Below are 22894 nucleotides of genomic sequence, written 5' to 3'. Positions count from 1 at the left end.
CTCCTATTAGGCCTCATTTAGATTCACTCTCATGTAGAGACGAAATGTGATTAATCATCTCAGCAAATGCATTTCCAAAAGCATCAAGGGAAATCTAGGGCCCAGGTGCCAATCTCCTCAGGTCTGGAGGCTCAGAAGGGAGCATGGGTACCAGCCAGCATTTACATCACCTGCAGGTCAGGTGCTGGGAGCATCTCCTAGCACACAGCAGAGCCTCCCAGCTCCCTGTCACAGGACACAACTCATCCCCTTCTGGCCAGGTAGTTAGCCTCCCTGCCTCTACCCTGACACCAGAACAGGAGACAGAGGCTGGGCGGGCGGCTTGGGGGCTGCATAAGAAGGAGAGGGCTGCCTACAAACCTGCTGACTCGGGTTCCACAAGGTGCTGCAGGAAGCGCAGCGGGGGAGGCCCCAGTCTCCAGTGTTTGCCCCTGCTCTCAGGCCATTTCCTGCTCGGATTTGGGAATTTTCAGGCCTAGAGGGAAAGTCCCTTGAAAGGAATATTAGAAAGAGAGAACACCGGATCCGCCTGGAGAGCGCGGAAGGAAAGGCGAGGCTCTGTCCAAAGCCGGCGCGCTGGAGGGAGGGAAGCGGTGAAGCCCGCGTTACTTTCTCAAAGGCTTTGGCGTTGAGCACAGCAAACAAGGCGACTGGAAGACGAGCGGAGAAGACCAGCCCTCGGGGTGGGGGCGGGGAGGCGGTTCAGTGGGCCTCTGGAGTTTGTGTGTCTGTGTCAGTGCGCGCGCGCGCGTGTGTGTGTATGTGTGTGTGTGTGTGCGCGCGTGTGTGCATCTGGCGCCTGTCCAAGGTGATTTCCCATAAACCACATGCCTCACAAGTCCGCTTAAAAGGCTGTGCCGAGGAGCTGGCCAGTGGAGCCCGGCTCGGGGAAAGTGAAAGTTTTCCAGGGGGCTCTCTGCGCCGCCGCGAGTCCCTCCTCACTCCTGGGACAGCAGCGCGGCCCTCGGCCGGGGCGTGGACTCTGCAGCGGCCAGCGAGCGAGCGAACGAGAGAGCGAGGGCGGCCGACGCGCCCGGCCGGGACCCAGCTGCCCGTATGACCGCGCGGGGCGCCGCCGGGCGCTGCCCTCCCACGGTAAGCGACGGCCGTGGCGCGGGGCCCTGGTCGGGCTGGGGTGGGAGCTCGGCGGCGCGGCCCCTGGGAGCCCGCTGCCCGGGCGCGCCGACTGCCGAGGCTCTTCCGCCCCGGCAGCGGGCTCCGGTTTCCATCCCATCTTTGCGCACGGACTGCGCGAGGCCCCTCGCGCTCTGGCTGGGACCCGAGACGGCCCTGCAGCTACTCTTGGGGCTGCGGCACTCCCTCGGGAAAGGGAAGGCTGCTCACTCCCATTGCATGGAGAGGCACACTGAGCCACCCGCTGGCAAGAGAAAGGGGCTCGCAGCCACGGGGCAGAGGCTGCGTCCCTGACTCTCTCCCTTCTGATCAGCCACCGCCAAGGGACAGGCGGAGTGGCTGTGCGCTGAGGGTGGTGCCTTCCCAGCGGGCATTCCTCATGGGCCATACACATGCTTCTAGGTCCTGCTGGGGAGTGGGCGCTTCTGGATGGGGAAAGTTCAGGGGCCATCCAGCTTATAGAATGCCAAGGCAAAAGGAAGGTGCAGGGCAAGCCACTACTTGTTCCGGTTCACAGACAGAAGCTGTTGGGCACTTGGGTGGCTGGATCAAGTATGTTTTGTGGGAGGCGGCGTCCCAGAGTTGCATGGGGCCAGCTCTGAATCTTCCTGCCAAACCTGGTTCAGTCCGTTGGGGAGATCCTGGGCTTAGTGGTGGTAGAGGAGGTGGAAGGAAGGTTTGGGGTTGCAGAACTGTGGACAGGGACAGCGGGCTGCTCAGGACTGCATGGGGACTGTCCTGCCCCAACCGTGGGGCAGCTCCTAGATGGCGCAGGGTGGCACCGTTAATGGACAGTAAGTGGTCTTCCAATGGGTTTGCTTCTGAGGAATCCTAGAGGAGAAACCCAGGGGGGAGAGAAGCAGAAAAATATTTGGAGGATAAGGGAGGGGGTTGCAGGTAGGGTAAGAGGGAAGAGCCCTTCCACGGGGGAGGAGGAGCCCAACTGAGAGACAAGAGATGGGGTTAGGAGGGGAAATCAGGAAGGGTGAGGTGATAGGCAACAAGACAAACAGGGGCTGGAAGTGAGACCACGAGGAAAGAGGAGGAAAGGAAGGGTGGAAAGAAAGAGGCTGGTTTTAGACAGGGGCAGACCAAGGGTCCACTCATGCTATAAGATCTCTCCAGGGACCTTGTTGATGGGGAAGATAGAACAAGATAGGAGGCAGGTGAGGATGGATAGCTGGGCTGAGATGTCCCCGCATCTCTCTGAGACTGAAGAGATTCCTGTGGTTACCCCAGAGGCCAAGGCTGGTGGGTGGGAGGAAGAAAGAAGTGGGGAGAAGAGCCGGCCCAGCCGGATGTAAGCTAGAGTGTTAACCCTTTGGTGCCTGTCCAGATCCTCCTCTGAGGCCAAATCAGGGCCCCAGGTGCAGGGTGGCCCCTTTGGCTGCCTTCGAAGTCAGCCTCCCACATGGTGCCTGAAATAACGCCAAAAGCCAGGCAGCCCTTGGGGTTAAGCACTGCTCTCTCCTTGCTGTCCTCAAACATCAGTATCTTGAAATGCGTGTGGCAAGGCTGTCTTCCCGAGCATCCCCTTCCCCATAGGCCCTTTTCTCCATACCACTGACACCTGGGGCTCAGAGCCTCAGGGGCAGCCAGCCTGGGGCAGAGACATACCTTCTGCACGGCCCAGTTTCTTCCCATGGGTCCTGAACTGCAGGTTCCTGAGGGCCTGGGCATCTATTCCCACCCAGAGCTACCTCCTCAACCATGCAAAAGAGCCCAGTGTTTCCTCCATGACTGCTCTCCCTCTTCCACAGTCTCCCTCCCCCAGGTCAGACCAGGACCCTCACCAGATCCCTGTGCTGAATGGCACTGGGCCATCTTGTGCCTCTTTCCTCCAGGCCTCTCCTTCCCTCTCTCTGCCATCAACTTCTCCCCATCTTTCAAGGCCTCACTGTGGCCCCTCCTCCCTGCAACCTCCCTGGAGCCCAGCCAGGGCCTCTCCTCCCTAGTAAGAGCTGACAAACATTTGGGCTTTTAGTTATATGTAAATCAGCATGTTGTTGTGGACTGTTTCATAGCCTCCAATGTGCTACTTGTTTGCAGTATTTGTCTCGTCATCTGAATTACTGAGGCAGAGCCCAGAGCCCAGAACCCAGGAAGGTGCCAGCCCGCACCCCATCCTGACAGCATTTCCTTGAATCTGCCAGGAGACAATATCCAGCTTCGGAAAGAAAACCCAAGGGTCTTTCTCTGCTTCTGGCTGGAGAAGGGGAGACCTAGAGCCAGGGAGAGGGCTAAGGGGACCTTGGCAAGAAGGAGGGAAGGGGAACAACAGGGTGTCAGGAGCCTGTCCCATCACTCTGGGGGTAAGCAGCTACCGGGCCAGGTGGGTGCTGAAAGAGGGGAGAGATCTCAGAAAACATTCTTGCAATGCTAAGAGCTGACTGGCTGGATGCAGAGCCTGATGGGGCTCCGATAGGCAGGTGCCAGCCAGGGATGGTCTAGAGCTGGCACTGCTGCCTCTGATTAATCGGTTGGGCTCTTTTCGACACACATACCCAGGCTCCAAAGGTCTGTGGTGCGGGATAGGTTCCCAGTGAAACTGAATTGGGGCCCCTGGTTTTTCCAGTAGCAGAGCCAGACCTGTGTGGAATCAGGTAGGAGGCAGGGCTGGGCCCAGGCAAATACCTCTGGCTCCAAGTCTGGAAGCCAGCCAGTGCAAGAACATGAACTTGAGAGGAGTGGGCAGCTCACAAGATGCCTGGCTCAGTGTGTGATATTGCAGAGACAGAATAATGGGTAGATGCAAGTCCTGCATTCAAGGAGTTTCCTGTGTAATTGACATTTAGACTGGTAGGCATACCTCCCATGTCCTCATTAGAAGTTCAGTGTGTAGTAAGGCTCGGCCTGGGTTAATCTGGGAAGGCTTCTTGGAGGAGACAACATTTGGATTGTTAGCGAGGGAGAGCAAGGTTGTGCGTGGCTGCTAGGAAATCCTGAGTAAGGTGGGTTTGGGGAATGCTGCGTTCTGGAATGAGGGGCAGGTCTGTAGCATTGTGGGTCTGAGGTCCTTGCTTTTCCACCCTCAACAGGGCGTGGGGGTTCCTGGGGAGTGTGAGAACTGGGGAGAAATTATGCCCTCTCTGTCACAGACATGGCTGGGCCGCCTGCTGCTGCTGGCCTGTCTCCTCGTGAACAGGAGTACTACCGAGGAGGTGTCGGAGAACTGTAGCCACATGATTGGGAACGGACACCTGCAGGTCCTGCAGAAGCTGGTGAGTGTGTGGTCCTGCCTCCCTTACCTTCTCCCCACCGGGGAAACGGAGGCAGGAGTCAGGGAGCAGGGCCAAAGAGAGTGGTTGTAGGCAGAGAAATACGGCCATGCAGGATGTGGCTCGTGGCTCCCACTAGCTCCACGGATGTTCTTCTCACTGACCTTCTACAGGTCAATGCCTCTGAGCCCCGCCTCAATCCTGAAGCCCTCTCCCACTCCCCTGCAGGCGGTGGACAGGGTGGACTTCTAGCTGGTTGCCTAGGTTAACGATTGCCTGGAATGTCAAACGTGGACTCTGAAAAAAGTTTGTAAAGCCAGCTCTCCCTCGGTGGGATGCTTCCTCTGAGGAGCCAGCCCAGTCGGCCTGCTGTGTCCAGATGTTGCCTCTAGCTCCTGGACTCCCAGATGTGCCGCCAGCCTGGCACCAGGGCCTCAGCCAGATTTGGAAGGGAGGCTCCCGCCTAACTCCCAGCCCTCCCCCCTCACTTCCCTGGCTCTTGCCTGAGCCCTGGGGCTGGGATGGCCTGATCACCCAGGCCATGAAGGAGCCCGTGCCTCACTCTAATCGTGCCAGCAGAGTCGTCAACAATTTCAAACGTGGTTCAGCCCGGCAGAATCAGGTTGCTGTCATGGCTGCTGTCCTGCTCCGAAGAGAATTTACCATCCCTCTAGCCAGCCAGGCAGTGGGGAGCACCACAGGCTAAGGCCAGCTCCAGGGCCCTGAGCTTGGAGCCCATAGGCCGGGCCTCCTGCCTCTATTACCCCCCTACACTCTTCCTCCTGTATGTAGCTGCTGCAGCAATCTAAGGTAGACCAAGAGCCACCACATTCTCTGAGGCTTAGAATCACAGAACCACTGCTCTGAGGGCCAGTAAGGGCTTTAAGGGCATCTAGCCTCAGTCCCTACAGATCCTGAATCCCCAGAGCTTGTCTAGCCTCTGCTTGAATTCCTTCCAGGACAGGGAGCTCACTACCTCCCACGGGAGATTATGTCCTACATTAGATAGTTCTTCCTTATAACGAGCTGGCATCTGTGAGATTTCAGAGTGGGAGGTACAAGACAGAGACTTCTTGTTCTTCTATAAACCTCCCCTGGGCATGTGGAGGGCACAGGTCTTCCCCTAGCCTTGGCTCTGTCTTTCCAGGTGTGGCTGGGGGGAGACGGATGAGGATCAAACCCTGATCCATCCGGAAACTCGAGTCCCCGTCCTTAGGCAAGCTCAGTCGAGTGCAGACACCCTGCCACCACTGGCCTGCTCTCTCTTACAGATTGACAGTCAGATGGAGACCTCGTGCCAAATTGCCTTCGAGTTTGTAGACCAGGAGCAGTTGGTGAGTTATGGCTGTTTACAAGGCCCATGTGCCAGCATGCATGAACTTCCCAGGGTGGGTGTATGTGGGAGCATGAAGGTAGGAGAAGTCCTAGAGCTGGGCAGGGTATGGTGTAAGGATCCCTGGTACTCAAGTCTGGGGCGCCAGGGTCCAGGGCTGAGCTGGGCAGGGCCCAGGCCTCGAGTCCCCTGCTGCTCCCTTCTGCCGGCCTGGCACATGTCAAGGTCTTACTATGTGCCAGGCACTTTTGATCCTGACTATGTGGTTCACTCTTCTTGTTCATGAGAGGTTAAGGGAGAGAACATAGGTAGTAAGTGACTTGAACGCGGGCAGACTGGCTCTAAGGCCTAAGGCCTGGGTCAAATGTTTTGTTTAAGGATGTCACCTCCATCCAGCAGACAGACCAGCAACGAGGGAATCAGTCCAGCCCTTTCCCTATTCCTCCTATCCCACACCCAACTGTGTGCTGCTGGTTCTGCCTCCCAGCATCTCCGGCCTCTGGGCCCTCACCCCATCAGTTGCTTAGACGATTTCAAAAGCCTCCTAAATGGCCTTCCTGCATCCAGTGCACCCCTCACCCCACCACTAGTGGGGGAGCTCTCTGAACCACAGCCTGTTATCCTCACCACCTCCCCCAAACCTGGAGACCCCTCACTCCAGGAGAAAGCCTAGGTTGTTTAGCCTGGGGTTTACAAGCTCCAGTCTCTATCACACGGCCCAACCCACTACTCCCATTCCCTGTCTCTTCCTGCCTCCAAGCCTTTGCACAAGCTCTTTCTGATGCCCGTAATGCCTTTCCAGCTGCTCCCACCCCAGCCTTTATTCCACGTCTGTTCTTCTTTGTGCCTCCTAGAAAATCACCATCGTGCCCAGAATTTGCTCCCATCTCTGAGCTTCTGCACACCTGACCCATACACATTTCTGTTAGAACTGGAGACCACCTCATGGTCCAAGGAGTAACCTCGGTGTTCCACTCACTCACTCACACCTTACCAAGCATTTACTACTAGGAACCTACTGCACCGGGTGCTAGGAATACAGAGCTAAAAGCCGAGTCTTCATTGAGGCACCCACCATCTCTTTAGGGAGACAAAACACTGAGGTCATTCTTTGGACCCCGAGGTAGTCTCCAGTATCCCCGTGGCCTGGAGGATTAGAAGGAGCTATATGGTAAAGGGCTTTGTGTGAAAGCAAGCCAAAAGAGGCTCAGAGACAGAGAAACAGAAGTTCCCCAGAACCCACCCTACCTGTACACCTTCATCCTGATTAAAGCCTCATCTTTCAGAAATCTGAGGATCTCTCTGGTCAGAATCCACATTTCCTTCCCTCTACCACAATCCCCAGCAGCACCAGATCGCAACAAGGGAGAATGAAAGCCAGCTGAGGGCAGCGTTCTCCTTCTTACTGGAGGGGGTGGCCCCTCTCCTCAGGAGTAGGGTAGGGCAGGCTGCAGCCCTCCATCTGCCTGGGATGAGGGCATCCAGCACGGAGCTTGGGCTCCCAAGTGGCATCAGCCGGGTCGTCAACTCCAGGTTCTACTTTTCAGAACGACCCCGTGTGCTACCTTAAGAAGGCCTTTCTCCTGGTGCAAGACATAATGGAGGACACCATGCGCTTCAGAGACAACACCCCCAATGCCGTTGTCATTGTCCAGCTCCAGGAACTCTCTCTGCGGCTGAGGAGCTGCTTCACCAGGGACTATGAAGGGCAGGACAAGGTAGGAGGGCCCTGGAGCCAGGAGCACTGAGTCGGGGAGGGCAGAGGGCAGCTGCGGTGGTACCATCCCTACCCATAGGCACAGAGGCACTCATGGCCTCACCCATGTCATTGCTCACTTGCTGTCTCACTCACGTATTCATCCCATAAACCTTTGCCAAGGACTCACCGTGCAGGAGGCACAGTGCTAAGCCTTGACGATGTCTCAAGAGCAAGAACTACATGGTTCCCACCCTCTTAGAGCTTATAGTTAAGTGAGGTTGGCAGCCATTAAACAAACAATGACACAAGTAAATAGAATTTTAGCCCGTGAGGACTATTCATTCATTCAACAAATAGTTAGTGAGTGCTTATTGCATACCAGGTATTGTTCTAGACTCTGGGATACAGCTGTGATCAAACGAAATTCCCCACATTCATGGAGGTTACATGTAGGGGTGGTGAGACAGTTAACGAAATACGTAAGTAAAGTGTCAATAACTGCATTGCAGAAAGAAAACCAGAGAGGGAAGACCTGAAGCAGGCAGGTGAGGGAGTGAGCCAGGAAGGAGAAGTACGTGGGGCTGCGGGAGAGAGAAACAGGACTTGGATTTAAAAGGCAGTGGGAAAGGAGAGACAGGGAAGGCTTCTGAGTAAGAAAATATTCACTTGAGGTCCAAAGATGAGTAAGAGGAAGAAATAAGGCTGGTCAGAGCATTCCAGAACAGAGAACGCTGGGCACAAAGCCCTAGGTGAGCAGGAAAGTGCACATTCGGCCCCCAGGTGTGGTCAGCACGGCCAAGGCAGGGGAGTGAAGGGGAGAGAGCCAGGGAGGTGGGAGCCAGATCATCTGGGGTCTTAAAGATGGGGGATTTTGTCTAAAGAGCGAGGGATCCAGTCTAACTTGCGCTGGGAGACCATTCTGGCTGCTGTGCGGGCCATGGTATGTAGGGAGCAGGGATGGAGGCTGGGCGGCCAGCAGGAGGTGCAAGTCCAGGCGGCTTGGACTAAGGTTGTGCAGTGAAGGTGACACAAGGGGACGCATTCCTGAGTTTAGAGAAAGAATCCGAGCACTTGGTAATGCAGCGGCCGTGAGTTGTCGAGGGAAGGGAAGGGTCATGATGGTTTTGTCTCCAGCACGTGGAGTTCCCGTGATGCTGAAATGGGGCAGAGCAGGTTTGGGGGAAGGGCAGGAGTTCAGGTTGGGGTACATTACACTTGAGATGTTCGTGAAATGGCCGAGTGGAGATGTCGAGCAGGCCGCTGGACGTATGGGTCTTGAGTTTGGCTGGTGATAGACAGACGTAAGTGGTGTTGGTCTGTAGGTCATCAGTGAAGCCAGTGGACTGTATGACACTGCCCACTGTGAGAAGAGAAACAGGCCCAGGAAACCCAGCATTTATTTAGAAGTCAGGCACCGGAGGGGACCTGGCAAGGAGGCTGAGGAGCAGTCTAAGGGGTGGGAGGGAACCCAGGAGAGTGTGGGATCCCTGAGCACATGAAAAAGAACATTTCCAGATGGGAAGAGTAGTCAACTTTATCACATGGGGTTTGAGAAGCCAAGCAAGAGAAGGGCTGAAAAGTGTCCAATGGATTTGGCAACGTGGAGGTCGCTGTTGGAGGCAGGTGCCCGATCAGTGAACAGAAAGTGAGGACGTAGAGGCAACACTGTGGAAGAACCTGGCTCCAAAGAACTGCAGAAAAAGAGAGGTAGCTGGAGTGAGTGTGGGATGGAGGGAGGGAAGACTTTTAAATGAGAGAGGTATTAGATCTGTGGTTTTCCAATGTTGAGGTTCGTAAGCATCACCTGGGAGCTTGTTTAAAATGCAGATTCCCAGAACTTCCCTGGTGGTCCAGTGGTTAAGACTCCACGCTTCCACTTCAGGGAGTGCGGGTTTGATCCCTGGTTGGGGAACTAAGATCCCGCATGCTGCGTGGCCAAAAAATAAAAATAAATAAAAAGGAAGCCTTCATTTTAAAAAATGCAGATTCCAAAGAAAACACCTTCCTTTTAAATAAAAACTCAAAAAACATTTTTTAATAAAAAAAATTTTTAATGCAGATTCCCAGTATGCACCCCTAGAAAGTCTGATTCACTGGGTCTGTGGGTGGGCCTCGGAATCTGCATTTTAGCAAGCCGCCCACCCTGCACGCTGTATGGGATGCTGGGGGCAGGGGGCCAGACTCCAGGAGCGGGGAGCCGGTGAAGCTGGAGGAGCTGGTCTCCTGAGGAGCCGGCAGGGGAGGGATTCAGAGCTCGGGAGGCAAGAAGACACAGACTCTGTTGAGACAGGTAGACATCGGGACCTTCTGGCCTTGTTTTCTCTATGAAGTATGAGGTGAGGTATGAAGGACACAGAGATTTTATAAGAAAGGTGAGAAGAAGCCACTTTCCTGTTCCTTACAATTGCCCTGGGCGGGAGGCAGGCAGGGATTGTTGTTTTGACTTTACAAATGAAGAGATGAGCCCAAGCTGGAAAGTTCGTTTGGCCAGCGTTGCGGAGCTGGTGAGTGATGCAGTCAAGTCCAGGTGTTCCCATTCCCGCGTTCATTCTCTCCTTTATCTGGTAAACATCTACTAAGGGCCCACTATGCACAGTCCCTGGGCAGCCAGTGATGCCTTCAAGGACTTCAGCACCTAGTAAAGCCCGTAGTTCTTCCCCAGGCAGGTCAGTTTAAGGAAGGACTTGGGAGTCATCGGCAGGTGGGCCATGGATGTGATGAAGCCCTGGGCACAGTGTCTGGGGTGAGAGTAGGGGTGGGCCCAGAACTGAGCCCTGAGGAGTGCCAGCCTATGGAAGTCAGGTGGAGGGGGGCAGCCTGGTAAGGAGACTGAGATGGAGCAGCTCAAAGGGTGGGAGGAAAACCAGGAGTGTGTGAAGTTTCTCAGAGCTCCAGTGGGTGTGGGGAGCCTGGGTCCCACGAGCAGAAGGGAAAAGAGCAGCTCAACAGGCATAGCTGGGGCAGCCTTGGCTCTCCTTCCAAGATACACCAGTGCCAGAGACGGACCCACAGCCCCATGGCCTCCTCCAGGCCATTCTCCTCACCACACAGGATGATCTCTCTAAAAGACTGGAATCTTATGCTCCACTCACCTCCCCAACATCCCCTCAGTTCTCTTTGCTCTGTGGATAAGGTTAATGGTTCTTTCTTTTTTAAATAAATTTATTATTTTATTTTATTTATTTATTGTTTCTGGCTGCATCGGGTCTTTGTTGCTGCACGCGGGCTTTTCTCTGGTAGCGGCGAGTGGGGGCTACTCTTCGTTGCGGTGCGCGGGCTTCTCATTCTGGTGGCTTCTCTTCTTGCAGAGCACGGGCTCTAGGCACGCGGGCTCAGTAGTTGTGGCTTGCAGGCTCTAGAGCGCAGGCTCAGTAGCTGTGGCGCATGGGCTTAGTTGCTCTGCGGCATGTGGGATCTTCCCGGACCAGGGATCGAACCCGTGTCCCCTGCACTGGCAGGTGGATTCTCAACCACTGCGCCACCAGGGAAGCCCAGGTTAATGGTTCTTGGCATGGCCAACAAGGCCCTGCAGGACCTGGTCCTCGCTGACCTCTCTCAGCTGCATCTCTTGTCACTTTCCTCCTAGATGGCTGTGTTATAGCCACTGTAGCTTTCTTTTCCATCTTCTAACATTTCAGGCTCTTTCCTGCGTCAGGACCTTTGCACAGTCTATTCTCACCACCTGGACAGCTCTCTCCAACCCCGCCTCTTTCCTGGTTAAGTCTTGCTTATCGTCTGGTCAGTTCCTTGGGGACTCCCCCAGGCCCTCATTTAGTTCCCCTTGTTATACACTCTCAGATCATTCTTCTTCTTTTTTTTTTTTTTGCGGTACGTGGGCCTCTCACCGTTGTGGCCTCTCCCATTGTGGAGCACAGGCTCCGGACGCGCAGGCTCAGTGGCCATGGCTCACGGGCCCAGCCGCTCCGCGGCATGTGGGATCTTCCCGGACCGGGGCACGAACCCGTGTCCCCTGCATCGGCAGGCGGACTCTCAACCACTGCGCCACCAGGGAAGCCCAGATCATTCTTCTTAGGACTCACCACACTTGTAACAATATGTTTAATAACGATGCCCTGTTGGACTCAATGTCCAAATCGGCCAGGGACCACCTCCCTGTTGTTCACTGTGTGATTTCCGGGTAGTTACCAGATGCCTGGCACATTAATATGTGTTATATGGAGCCATGAATAAATGATAAATTTCACCAACTCAGGACATAGGGGTCCTGCAAACCAGGGTAGAGGCGAGGGAGAAAACAAGAGAAAAAGAAGGCAGATGAAAGAAAGGCCAAGGGAGTTTGACAGACAAGCTAGAGACGTGGGACCAATGCTCATCCTCATCGAGGGGGTCTCTGCTCTCCTTCTAGGCCTGTGTCCGAACTTTCTATGAGACGCCTCTCCAGTTGCTGGAGAAGATCAAGAATGTCTTTAATGAAACAAAGAATCTCCTTAAAAAGAACTGGAACATTTTCAGCAAGAACTGCAACAATAGCTTTGCTAAATGCTCCAGCCAAGGTGAGCACAGAAGGGGCCAGCCAGTGTGGGGATGGGGAAGGGCATGTGGAACAGAGCTGCACTGGGAGGTGACGCATGGGGCTGGAGGGACCCCTGGGAGGCAGCCTGATTGCTACTCGTGCTCCTGTGTGTGTAGACGTGCTTGTTTTGTGTACATATGTGGCTTCATGTACCTCTGGGTAGCCCTAGGCACATGCCTTTCCTGACATGTGTGTGCATGCACACCTACATATGTTTGCATGTTGAGGCATCAAGAAGGATCATGCTGGTGGCTGTGAGATCAGGGAGTGGAAAAGGGGGCCCTCTCAGAGAGCCCTGTAGGCATGGAGGCTTTCCCACCGGCTCTGCAGGCTGGCTGAACGTATGGGGGGTACCGTGGAGAGAGCAGAGGCTCCATCGGGGATTCAGGGCCCTTGCTCCGGGAGCCCTGCTGCGAATCACCAGGATACCCTGGCTCCAGAAGCCCCCCGGATGCCTTGAGTGTCCCCTCAAGGGACAAGGCTGGATTTGAAGTCTGAGCATCATTCAAACTCTCCCAGTGCTGGCCCAGCTGCACACATGTCTACCCTGCGTTGTCCTCGTCTCTGCGTCCTGTGCCACGTGTGCCCACCTACATTCAACCTTGCTCCCCGAGGCAGGGGCTGAGGCCCTGCGACCTGCCAATGGCCAAGTCCAGTCTCGTTGCTTCAATCCCAAGGCCTCAAGCCTTGGCCACATTCCAGCCCCAGCCTGTTCCCGCCTGTGGCCGTGACTGTTCAGCCCCCTGCTGTGCATGAAACCACCTTGCTGCTTTCCAACCAACAGTGTCTTTGGGGCTTGAGGGTGTCTTGTGTTAGTCCTGGAGGCCACTACTCAACCTCCTGGCTGGCTGTTGTCACCCCTGGCTTGGCGTCTGGCCAGCTGGAACTCCAGGAAGGGCTGTTCTCTGGTCTTGCCTGACCCCAACCCCCAATCTGTGTGTCTAAACCCCACTTTTTGCTCTTTCCTGCAAAGAACCTTCCTGCAGTTTGCACCTTCCCTGTCTAAGGCCTGTGTCACGAGCATTGGCTCCAGTCCTGTCCTCTCCTCAGCCCCAGGGCTGAGTTAGGGCATGAGGGGACCCCCACACCCCTCTCCATCCCTCTGGGAAAGCTGTGCTGGAGGCTGGTGACTCTATCTCCTCCCCGTCCTTCTCTCTCCCTCTCTCTGTGGTTCTTTCAGATGTGGTGACCAAGCCTGATTGCAACTGCCTGTACCCCAAAGCCACCCCTAGCAGTGACCCGGCCTCTGTCTCCCCTCAGCAGCCCCTCGCCCCCTCCATGGCCCCTATGGCTGGCTTGACCTGGGCTGACTCTGAGGGGACAGAGGGCAGCTCCCTCTTGCCTGGAGAGCAGGCCCTTCGCACAGTGGACCCGGGCAGTGCCAAGCAGCGACCACCCAGGAGCACCTGCCAGAGCTTTGAGTCACCAGAGACCCTGGGCGTCGAGGGCCACCCCACTGGAGGTTCACCTCAGCCCCAGCCCTCTGTCAGAGCTCCTGTCACTGGGATGGAAGACATTCTTGACTCTGTGCTGGGCACTAACTTGGACCTGGAAGAGGCCTCCGGAGAGGCTAGTGAGGGTCTTCTACCCCAAGGGGCAGAGCTTGCCTCCCGCACGTTGTGGAGAGGCAGCGTCCAGGCAGAGACTGCCAGGACCAGCCATCTCCTCTCGGCATCTTCACCACTCTCTGGGTCAGGAAAGGGCTGGCAGCCTGCGGATGTAACTAGCACACCACTGCCCATGGTGGGCCCCGTGAGACCCACCGAGGCCTGGAGTCACACACCTGAGAATGCAGACCATTCATCTGCCTCGCCCAGAGACCACCAGGAGCCAGGCTCTGCCGGGACCCCAGCACTGCGCCCGCACGGCCTCAGCAGTCCCTCTGCCCCCTCTTCTCAGCCAAGGCTTCCCAGAAGCCATTCCCGGGGCAACGTGCTGCCCCTTGGGGAGCTGGAAGGCAAGAGGAGCACCAGGGACCGGAGGAGCACCGCAGAGCTGGAAGGAGGACAAGCAAGTGAGGGGGCGGCCAAGCCCCCAGCCCGTTTTAACTCCGTTCCTTTGACTGACGCAGGCCATGAGAGGCAACACAAGGAGCCCTCCGACCCCCAGCTCCCCGGCTTTGTCTTCCGCCTGCTGGTGCCCAGCATCATCCTGGTCCTGCTGGCTGTCGGTGGCCTCCTGTTCTACAGGCGGAGGCGGCGGGTAAGAAGAGCCCGATGCGGGAGAGCAGGGCTCCGCGTGGGGGCAGGGCACAGCCTGGCTGGAGGAGCAGGTCGGAGGACGACTTGGGCTCAGACTGGGTTCTTCAGGCGCTGAGAGACAGGAGGCTGACTGAGCACAGGGGATGGGAGGTTGAAATGGGAAGGCTGTTTCTTCAAGAACAGGGAAGGCTCAGGCTTACAAGATGAACCAGTAGGGACTGGGGCAGAAGAGTAGGAGACACTGTGCTTGGACTAAAGCAGGATGAGAACCCAGATGGGAGGGGAGATGGAGGAGGAAAGTGATGCGTGTGAGGTCAGGGCAGGGCATTGCCTGGCAGCTCTGCAGAGCTGGGGTGTGAGGATAGGAGAGGCCTCTGGAAGCCCCCTGGCCCTCTGGCTGATCCAGAGTGGGGAGGCTTGGCAGCTCTCTCGTAGAGTCCCTGAGCAGCCCTGCCTGAGGATGGGGCCACGGCGTCCCCACGCTCCCTCAGCCCCTCGGTGAGCCTGCGCTTTTCTGTCCCCAGAGCCATCGAGAGCCTCAGACAGTGGATTCTCCCATGGAACAACCGGAGGGCAGGTGAGAGGTTTTTTTTTTTTGCGGGGGCGGGGGGCTCTGATAGGCATGGGTGGCCTGTCTTGGCATTTATTTCCCATATAGATTTGGAGGAGACGTTCTCCCACTTGCTCTAAGGAGATGAGGTTCAGAACAGGATTCCGGGGTGGGTGGGGAGAAGGAAGGGCGTCTCTTCTTTCCTAGCTATCTGGGACTTTTCCTAGTTTCTTCTTAGGGTTAGGCATTTCTGGGTCTTCTAAATCTGGGAGGGCTGGAGCACGTGTGTGTGGGCTTGGGGGGCAAACTTAGGGGATCCCCTCACTCCCTGGCCTCTGCTGAAGTCTTACGCCAGCCTGTGCTCTGCCCGCAGCCCCCTGACCCAGGATGAGGACAGACAGGTGGACCTGCCAGTGTAGAGGGAATTCTAAGGTAAGACTGATCTGGCTCTCTCGCAACCCCTTAAAATTAGTTACACCCAAATTTTCCAGTCACCCTAACTTGTTTGTGGTACCACCAACTCCCCGGAGCCACCCACACTTGACTCCCTTCTCTCTCTCTCTCTCTCCTACTCCCTTTTCCATCTATCGCCAGGTCTGGCCAACCCTCTTCTCCCTGAGTCCTCAGGCCTCCCACTGCCCCTTCATTCCCTGCACCCCATTTGAGGCCAGGCACTGTCAATTCTGTGTCGGGCTATTATTTCTGCACTGGGCTTCTACTTTTGCTGCCACCTTCCATCGCAGAGCAACCAAATTGTTCTTAGGTAAGGTCTTTAGCCTCTTGGGGAATTTCAGCAGCTCTGTATCACCAACTACTTCAAACCCAACATTCTCAGCTTGGCACCCAAGCTCCTCCAGCAGCTGCTCCTAACACACACCTCCTGCCAGCTTCCTCTCTGTCTGCGCCCTGATTTGACCCTTCTTCCCAACCAAGATCATTTCTACTTCCCTGCTTTTAGATGCAAGGAGCCATAGAGGCTTAGTCTTAGAAGGGCCCTCAGAGGTCATTTGGCCTAGTGTCTCTGCATCCCAGATGGGGAGTCAGCCAGCTTCTGGTCACACACTCTCAGTCGCAGGCAAGCTCCCTGCCCTCTCCCAGTAGCACTGTAGGGAAGTCCTTCCTCACTAGATGCATAACTGGCTTTCCTGCCCCCTCCCCACCCTCCCTCATGAGACCCCTCCAGTATTTAAAGTCAGTTATCCATGTCCCCTTTAAGAATTCTCTAAGCTAAGTGTGGCCAAGTCCCTCAAACATTCCTTATATGATATGGTTTTCAGACCCCTCACCATCCTGTTCGCCCTCCTTTGGACACACTCGTTTGTCAATGTCCCTCTGAAAATGTGGCGCCCAGCCCTGGACACAGTGCTCCAGATATCTGACCAGCTCAGAGTACAGTGGGACTGTTACCTTCCTTGATCTGGACAGTGTTCTTCTATTCGTACAGATTAAGATTGCATTCGTGTTTGTTTGTTTTTTGAACAACCACATCATTCTGTTGTCATATGTTGAGCTTGTGGTCTATTAAAGCCCCTAGTTCCATTTCCCATAAACCTCTGTCAAGCCGGACTCTATCCTGTACTTGGAGAATTTAATGTTTTTACCAATGTGCGGGAATTTATATTCGTCCTTGTTAAAACCACCTCGTGGGCTCAGACCTATCATCCGAGCCTACTGAAATTGTTTCAAATCCTAATTCTGTCTTCATAGCCCTCCCAGTCGTGTCTCCTGCACATAGATGAGTGCCTTCTGTTGTCCTCGCCCATGTTTTTGATAAACGTGTGACTCTTATCACTCCTCACCTTGGGCTCCCCGATTCCAGGCAGCCCACGGCCCTCCTCCCTTCCTTCCCCTCAGACCGCAGTCAGGCTGCAGGAATCAGCCCTTCCTGACGGTCTCCATCACCCTCTGGTTTCTCTTTTAGCTCGTACTCCTCTGCTCTTTTGTATTGGTTAATACTATATCGACTTGCACTTACTTGGATATTGTTTGTTTTTATACATTTTAAAATCTTACTTGATGCATACGTGTACGTTCCGTACCCCTAAGAAGTCTGTAAGCCCCTTGAGGGCAGGGACTGTGTCTTCTACTTTTTTTGCATTTCTTTTTCTATCCTGAGTCCTAAACAGAGAGGGCTTCTTCATCCTCGCTAAGAACTCAGCAAATGCTGACTGATTGGCTTCAGGGCTGACGGGCCGATTGACCCTGGCTGGCTGTCTCTAACTGTTGACCAGTTAACCAGCTAACTAATTGACTCTGACCGGCTGACCAGCTGGCTGGGTGACTCTGACCACGTACTAGCTAGTAACTGCCTAACTGGCTAGTCGCTTGGTGAGCTGATTGGCTAACTGACTGGCTGGCGGCCTGCCTGAGTTGCTCATTGGCAGGCTGGCTGACTAGCTGGAGTGAACCCATTCAAGTTTCCAGCCACATCCCATGCCAAATGCAAGCCAGCACTTCAGGGCCTTCTCATGTGTAGAGTGACAGGTCTGGGCCACTCCTAGCGAGATAGGGGATCTGCCAAATGCCGAAAACCAGGGGAGCCTATTTAGAAAACAGCAAGAGGTAACACATCTGGAATCCTGGGGTCACCTTGTTGGTAGGGTGAACGAAGATGGGTCAGACGGGACACTGGCAGGGCTGCGAGAATGACGCATATCCCGTCAGGACCAGCAAGTAGAGGGTGGACCAAGGTCCCTAGGGACTTCACAGCTCAATGCTGTACCACCCTCTGACTGGTCCCCTGCCTCCCCCCTTGGTCTTGGCCCTCTGCCTCCCTAATCTCAGGCCCTCCCAAGCTTTCCTCTTCCTCCCCTTAAAATTTCACTTAGAGAGGAACCCAGGGCGGGGGCCACATCCAGACCTCCACTTGGATCCAGCCCTAAAGTGGTCCAGGCCAGGCAGCAGGAGCCTCAGGGAGACTCAGGACCGGCCTCAAGACTTACTGCTGCTCTAGGGAGAGAAATGACAGGGGGAAACACAGAGGCAGAGGTCCGAGAGAGGGACCCTCAGAAAGGAAACATGGACACCAGGCCCTCCACTCCAAGGAACCAAGACATAGGGGCAATGGGCTGGAGGTTGCCCATTTGGTTCTCCTTCCCTCCTGGCCCCAGCAGGGCCTGTGGCCTGGCTGCACCCAGCATGGCTCATGTCCAATTTATGGTCCTCCCTTCTTCCCCTTCCAGAACATGGGAATGGGCTGGGAGCCAGAAGCTGTGGTCCTATCCTTCCTCCTTACCCATCACGGGTTTTGCTAGTAGGGCCCATGGACAGTCCGGGAGGGAAGCTCCACACTGGGTCCAAAGTCAAACTGTTGGATGGAGTCCAGGGGATTTCTGCTCTGGGAACAAAGCGTTCTGAGGACAAGGATGGGGGAGGGCTTGGAGAGAGCAGGGCCCTGACTCTTACGGATGATGCAGGGAGGCAAGTCCCTTGGTCCATCCGGCAGGAGGCTGGCTTGCTTAGGGGTTAGAACGCCAAATGGCAGGGTGGGAGTTTCCTTGTCCAGAACTGCCTCCAGTTCTTCCCCTTCAGATACCTCTGCCCTGCTGTCCTGAATATCATGTGTGATGACCCTCTGTGATAAGTGGTGAGGAGGTGAGAATGAGCAATTCCTCTTCTTTGCTAGAGTTAGCAGGATTCACTTTTGATTTTTTTAGACCAAGGACAGTGAGATGGTCTTTCCTGAGGAGGGGTCTAAGGACATGCAAGTGCCCCTTTCCGTCCCCGTCAGACCCCTCCACTTGAGCAATGCCCCCTACCCCAGCCCTGCTGAGACCTCTACCAGGCCCTGTTACCTCCCCCTATGGTCCCTGGTTCCCCAGGAGGAGGTAGGAGGTGAGGCCAGTCTGCCCAGTGGCTTGGGCTGCTGCCAGAGAAAGCTGCCCGGTCCCTTGTGGTGTCTGGGATGGCTGGGAAGGCGAGGGAAAGGATGGGGGGAGTCCTGTCTGCAGCACCACCAACGGCCCACAGGAATGCTCTACCTCGCCCACCCATGTCCTCGGCGACCCCTCCCTTCACTCCCACCCGGCTGACCAGCCTTTCTTTCTCTCCCCTACAGCTGGGCGCGCAGGATAGTCTCTCCATGCAAGGAGACATTATGGGGACATCCACCACCACCCCTCCCCAGCCTTTCTCCTGGGAATGTGGCCTGCCTACCATGAGAGCTCCTGGACTCAGGAGAGCAAGACTGGACCAGAGCAGCGAGGCTGGGGCCCTCAGCCCTCGACCCTCAGACTCTGGACTGACTAAGAGAGGGCTGGAGGTGCCCCCCACGCTGCTATTTATCGGGGGCCCTGGAGGCTCCCATCCGCTTGAGGAAGGCTGGGAAGCCCGGCTGAGGACCCTCTGCCCCTCAGGGGCTGTGTCCTCCTCCCATTCCCCTCCAAGCCAACACCTGGGCCAGGGACCCAGAGGCCCGTGGGACATGGGAGAGCAGGGTGGGCGCTGAGGAATGGAAGAGCCCTTGTGCCCGAGGACCCGCCTGGTGCCAAGATCCCAACACCGACAAGCAGGGACTCGTCTCCAGAGGGAGAAGCATGAGATTCGCAGGGCAGGACAGTGTCACTGGATTTCCCGTAAAGGTGTGTAGCCCAAAAGACGGGAAGAGAAGGCTTCTGGGCCTGCTGGTCTGCACTGACAGCCCAGAGTGGGTCTGCACCCTCCACTTGCCTAACTGCCCTCTGCTGGTGGCCAGGCGGAGAGGGGATGCCAGCCCTACCCTCAGGACCTGCCTGGCTTGGCTCGTGATGCCAAGGGCAAGACCAAGCCCTGGCCTCGGCCCCAGCGTCCCCCCAGCCCTGCCAGAGCTTCTCCAGGAGGCCACGCAGAGGCTCTCCTCATGAAGGAAGCCATTGCACTGTGAATACTGAACCCGCCTGCTGAACAGCCTGCCCCATCCATCCCCGAGAGCAAACACCTATCTGTCCTCCCACCCCTCCAGCCTCTCTCCCCAGCTTCCTGCACTGAGTGCCCGAGCCGGCCTCGCCCGTCGACTGAGGGAGCCCCTGAGCCCCGACCTTCTGCTGACCCGGCTCTGAATCCCTGGGGTGGATTAGGGTGGGAGAACTGCCCGGGCCACCAGCCAGAGCTGGTCTTCAGGCTGCGTTGTTCGCCCAGGTTTCTGCATCTTGCACTTTGACATTCCCAAGAGGGAAGTGACTAGTGGGAGGGAGAAAAGGAGGGCAGGGACAGACACAGAGAGAGGCTGCAGGGTGAGCTCTGATGGAAAATAGGTCTTTGAAGTTAAGGGCATGGCCCTGAGGTGGGGGAAGGGGTCTGCACCCCTGACCCCCCAGCCCGTGCTCTTGCCCTGTACCAGGCCCCTGCCCCAACCACAACCCCAAGGCTGCTGCTGGCTGGCACCTGGGGTAAGTGGTTGTCCCTGGTAGGAGCCCGGGAGGCAGTGACACCCTCCAGCTCTCATCCCACCCCTCGCTAGCACCATCTCTCTGACCAGGCAAGCCAGGGTGGGAGAGGGACTTGGAGAATCCAGGCATCTGCTTCCAAGTCTGCCTGAGGGCCTCAGCTTCCTGGGTCAGCCCATGGCTGTGGCTCTGAGAGTTGGGCAGCAGGTGACAGGGCTGTTGATTACCCTCGGTCCCTTTGTGCTACTGTGTCCCTCCTCTCCTGCCGCCCTGGGCCCTCCACTGAGAGACCCTGCCCTACTTGGCCACTGGACTGGGGCCTAGGAGCTTCCCTTCCTGCCCTTAAAAGTGAGGGTCCGCTGGTCCCTGCCTCCCCTGCCCTGTTGCTGTCAGCTGAGGGAAGGGCAGTAGAGAACTTTCCCCTTCGGGTCCCTTTTCCTAGTCACAGACTCTATATTTGATACGAAAAAATATATATTTAAAAGTGGAAGGAAAAAAACCCCACAGAAAAAGCATTCCTCCCTCACGCCCCACCCCTTAAACGTATGGTGTTTTAAAGGTCGTGAAAGCAAGTCCAATCCATCACAGAAACTCTTTGTGGGCTCTTGGTGACACAGGAGTGGGAGGGGCCTCAGAGCCCCCTCTGGGCGGCTCCCCAGCTACCTGAACAGGAACCCTTCTTTTCTCTGAGAAAGCCGAGAGGGAACATTGGCTCACGCACTGTGAGATATTGTTTTTATACTTGGAAGTGGTGAATTTTATATGAAGTCATTTAAATATCTATTTAAAAAATAGGAAGCTGCTTATATATTTAATAATAAAAGAAGTGCGCAAGCTGCCACATGTGAGTCATGAGAAAAGTTGCCTTTGGTGTGTGAATGGCAAAAATGGAGTCGGAGGGGTGAGCAGTAGCTGCTGGGTGAGACCCAGCTCAGAAAGCATTTTTCAAGGTACAGGGGGAAGGAGGGTTCTCTCCAACTTCCAGTCTTGCTACCAAAACCTCCTGCATTATCGCTGTCCCAAACACATTCATCTGCATATCTGTTTAATAGGAAAACGGACAGAAACCAGCCAAATGTCAGGCCTGCCCACCAGCCCCTGCCCCAGCCCAGCCTAGCCCAGCATGGCTGGCTGGGCTCTGTCCAAGGGCCCAAGGGGCCTGTAAGGATGAGGCTCCTTGACCACTGACCCCTGCTGTCCGGGTCCTCGCAGGCTCTGAGGTGAATGAGCACTGTCTCTGGACTGGGAACTAGGGGAAGCTGGCAGAGGGAGAGCCAGCAAGCTCTGTGAGTGGCCTTAAGCCCTGATCTTCCTTCTGGGAGTGGAGAGGAGACCAAGGATGCAGACTTCCAGGGGCAGAGGGGTGTTGGGAAGGTTCAGAGTGATTGAAGGCCCAGCATAGCCCAAACACACACCCTGGGCAAGGCTGGGATAAAAGGGGCCTCCCCACCACTAAGAATGTGGTGGACAAAGTTTTGCATCAGTGGTTCTCAACCCTGGCTCACCTGAAACTAACTTAGGTTGTTTCCAAAAATACTGGTACCCAAGCCCCACCCTAGATCAACAAAACGAGAATCTCAGGCGTGAGGCTCAGACACCAGGCATCAGAAATTTTTTAAGACATTTCAAGTAATTCAAATGTGATCCTGGATGAGAAGCATGTAGAGCTACACTGTCTGATATGGAAGTTATTTGGGTTTAAATTAAAATGGAATAAAAGTAAACATTCAGTTTTTCAGTAGTACTAGCCACACTTCAAAGTTCAATAGCCACGTGTGGCTACCATGTTGGATAACACAGAAGCAGAACATTTGCATCATCTCTGAAATCATATTGGACAGCGCTGCACAAAAGTTTGTGTCCCCAGACTTAGGAGACCAAGGTTATAGGGTCAGAATGGGCACCAAGCAAACATGCCTGGAACTAAGTACCCAGGTATCTCAGTTACCCCTCTCTGTGCCCTGAGCCCCCACTACCACCCTGTCTCTCATCATTTCCCTTAAGCTAGCTCTTCCCTTTCTATCAAAAGCTCCTCAGAAAAGATTTTTGAAGAAACTTATTCATATTTTTTTCCTTCAAGTCACAACTTAAAAGTTGCCTCCTCTGAGAAGCCTTCCCAGCCTGACCCAGGTCCCGGAGGCCCACCCTAGCTCAATTCCTTCCTCCCCTGTTCTCCCACAGACTGAGAGCCTGTTTATTTGTCTGTCCCACCAGGCCACTGACTATGGCAGGAACTGTTCTGTATCCCTCCTTGCATCCCAGCACCTGAGAGTATCTGGCACACAGTAGGTGTCCAATAAATGTGCATCAAAAGGTTAATACTGAATGCATGAACAAAGGTATAGTAAGGCAAATTCTGACCAGATTTAATGGTGGCCTTTTCTAGGGGCTTACTTGATATTAACCAGTGGAATATATATCCAATAACTACAATTCATTAGTAGAGGAGGTATTTTCAGCAGGTCTCCCTGGCTTCTGTTGGAGATGGGGCTAGGTTAGAGCCCTAACTGATCACTGGGCAGTGGATGGAATGTAATTTCAAGGACTTTAAGCAAGGATTGGCAAACAAACAAATGCCCCTGCCCCTCACTTGCCTTTCCAGAGGCCCCAGGAGGTATCCAGAAAGAAATGCCAGAGAATCTCAGTAGCCTTTCCTGGGCTTCATGTGCTGCAGGTGCTGCTTCAGAAGTGTCGTATCTGTGGAACGACATCAACTTTGGATTCAGAGCCAAAGAACTTAAGCCATTGGCTTGGATCTCTTCCTGCTGTGTGAACTTGGGGAAGTATTTAATCTCTTTGAACCTCAGGTTTCTCCTCATCTTTAGAACTGGCTTAAGAATACAAGCCAGGTATACCTGGCCT

General features: G+C 55.2%; 1 protein-coding gene across 2 annotated transcripts; it reads left to right on the top strand.

The window, feature by feature from the left end:
• Positions 1-884: 884 nt before the first annotated feature.
• Positions 885-20866, top strand: CSF1 (colony stimulating factor 1). 2 transcript variants are annotated; one of them, XM_082834160.1, is made up of 9 exons: positions 885-1095; positions 4233-4355; positions 5624-5686; positions 7233-7403; positions 11751-11898; positions 13990-14120; positions 14644-14696; positions 15043-15101; positions 18727-20866. In XM_082834160.1, exons 1-8 carry the CDS (start codon positions 1057-1059, stop codon positions 15086-15088), a joined length of 774 nt encoding a protein of 257 aa, XP_082690286.1. In that variant the 5' UTR covers positions 885-1056; the 3' UTR covers positions 15089-15101; positions 18727-20866. The 2 variants fall into 2 exon arrangements, with proteins under 2 accessions (XP_082690286.1, XP_082690285.1); XM_082834159.1 differs by having other exon boundaries at positions 13099-14120.
• The last annotated feature ends 2028 nt before the right edge of the window (positions 20867-22894 follow it).

This window comes from Leucopleurus acutus (assembly GCF_964270905.1).
Source record: "Leucopleurus acutus genome assembly, chromosome: 2".
Lineage (NCBI taxonomy): Eukaryota > Metazoa > Chordata > Mammalia > Artiodactyla > Delphinidae > Leucopleurus > Leucopleurus acutus.
This window is presented reverse-complemented; position numbering and strand designations above follow the sequence as displayed.

Bases quoted from the DNA above. Each gene is read 5' to 3' on its own strand.
- CSF1 (XM_082834159.1), top strand. From the start codon at position 1,057: ATGACCGCGCGGGGCGCCGCCGGGCGCTGCCCTCCCACG. The intron at 5,687-7,232 runs GTGAGTTATGGC...TCTACTTTTCAG, and splicing joins TTGTAGACCAGGAGCAGTTG to AACGACCCCGTGTGCTACCT. The intron at 7,404-11,750 runs GTAGGAGGGCCC...CTCTCCTTCTAG, and splicing joins ACTATGAAGGGCAGGACAAG to GCCTGTGTCCGAACTTTCTA.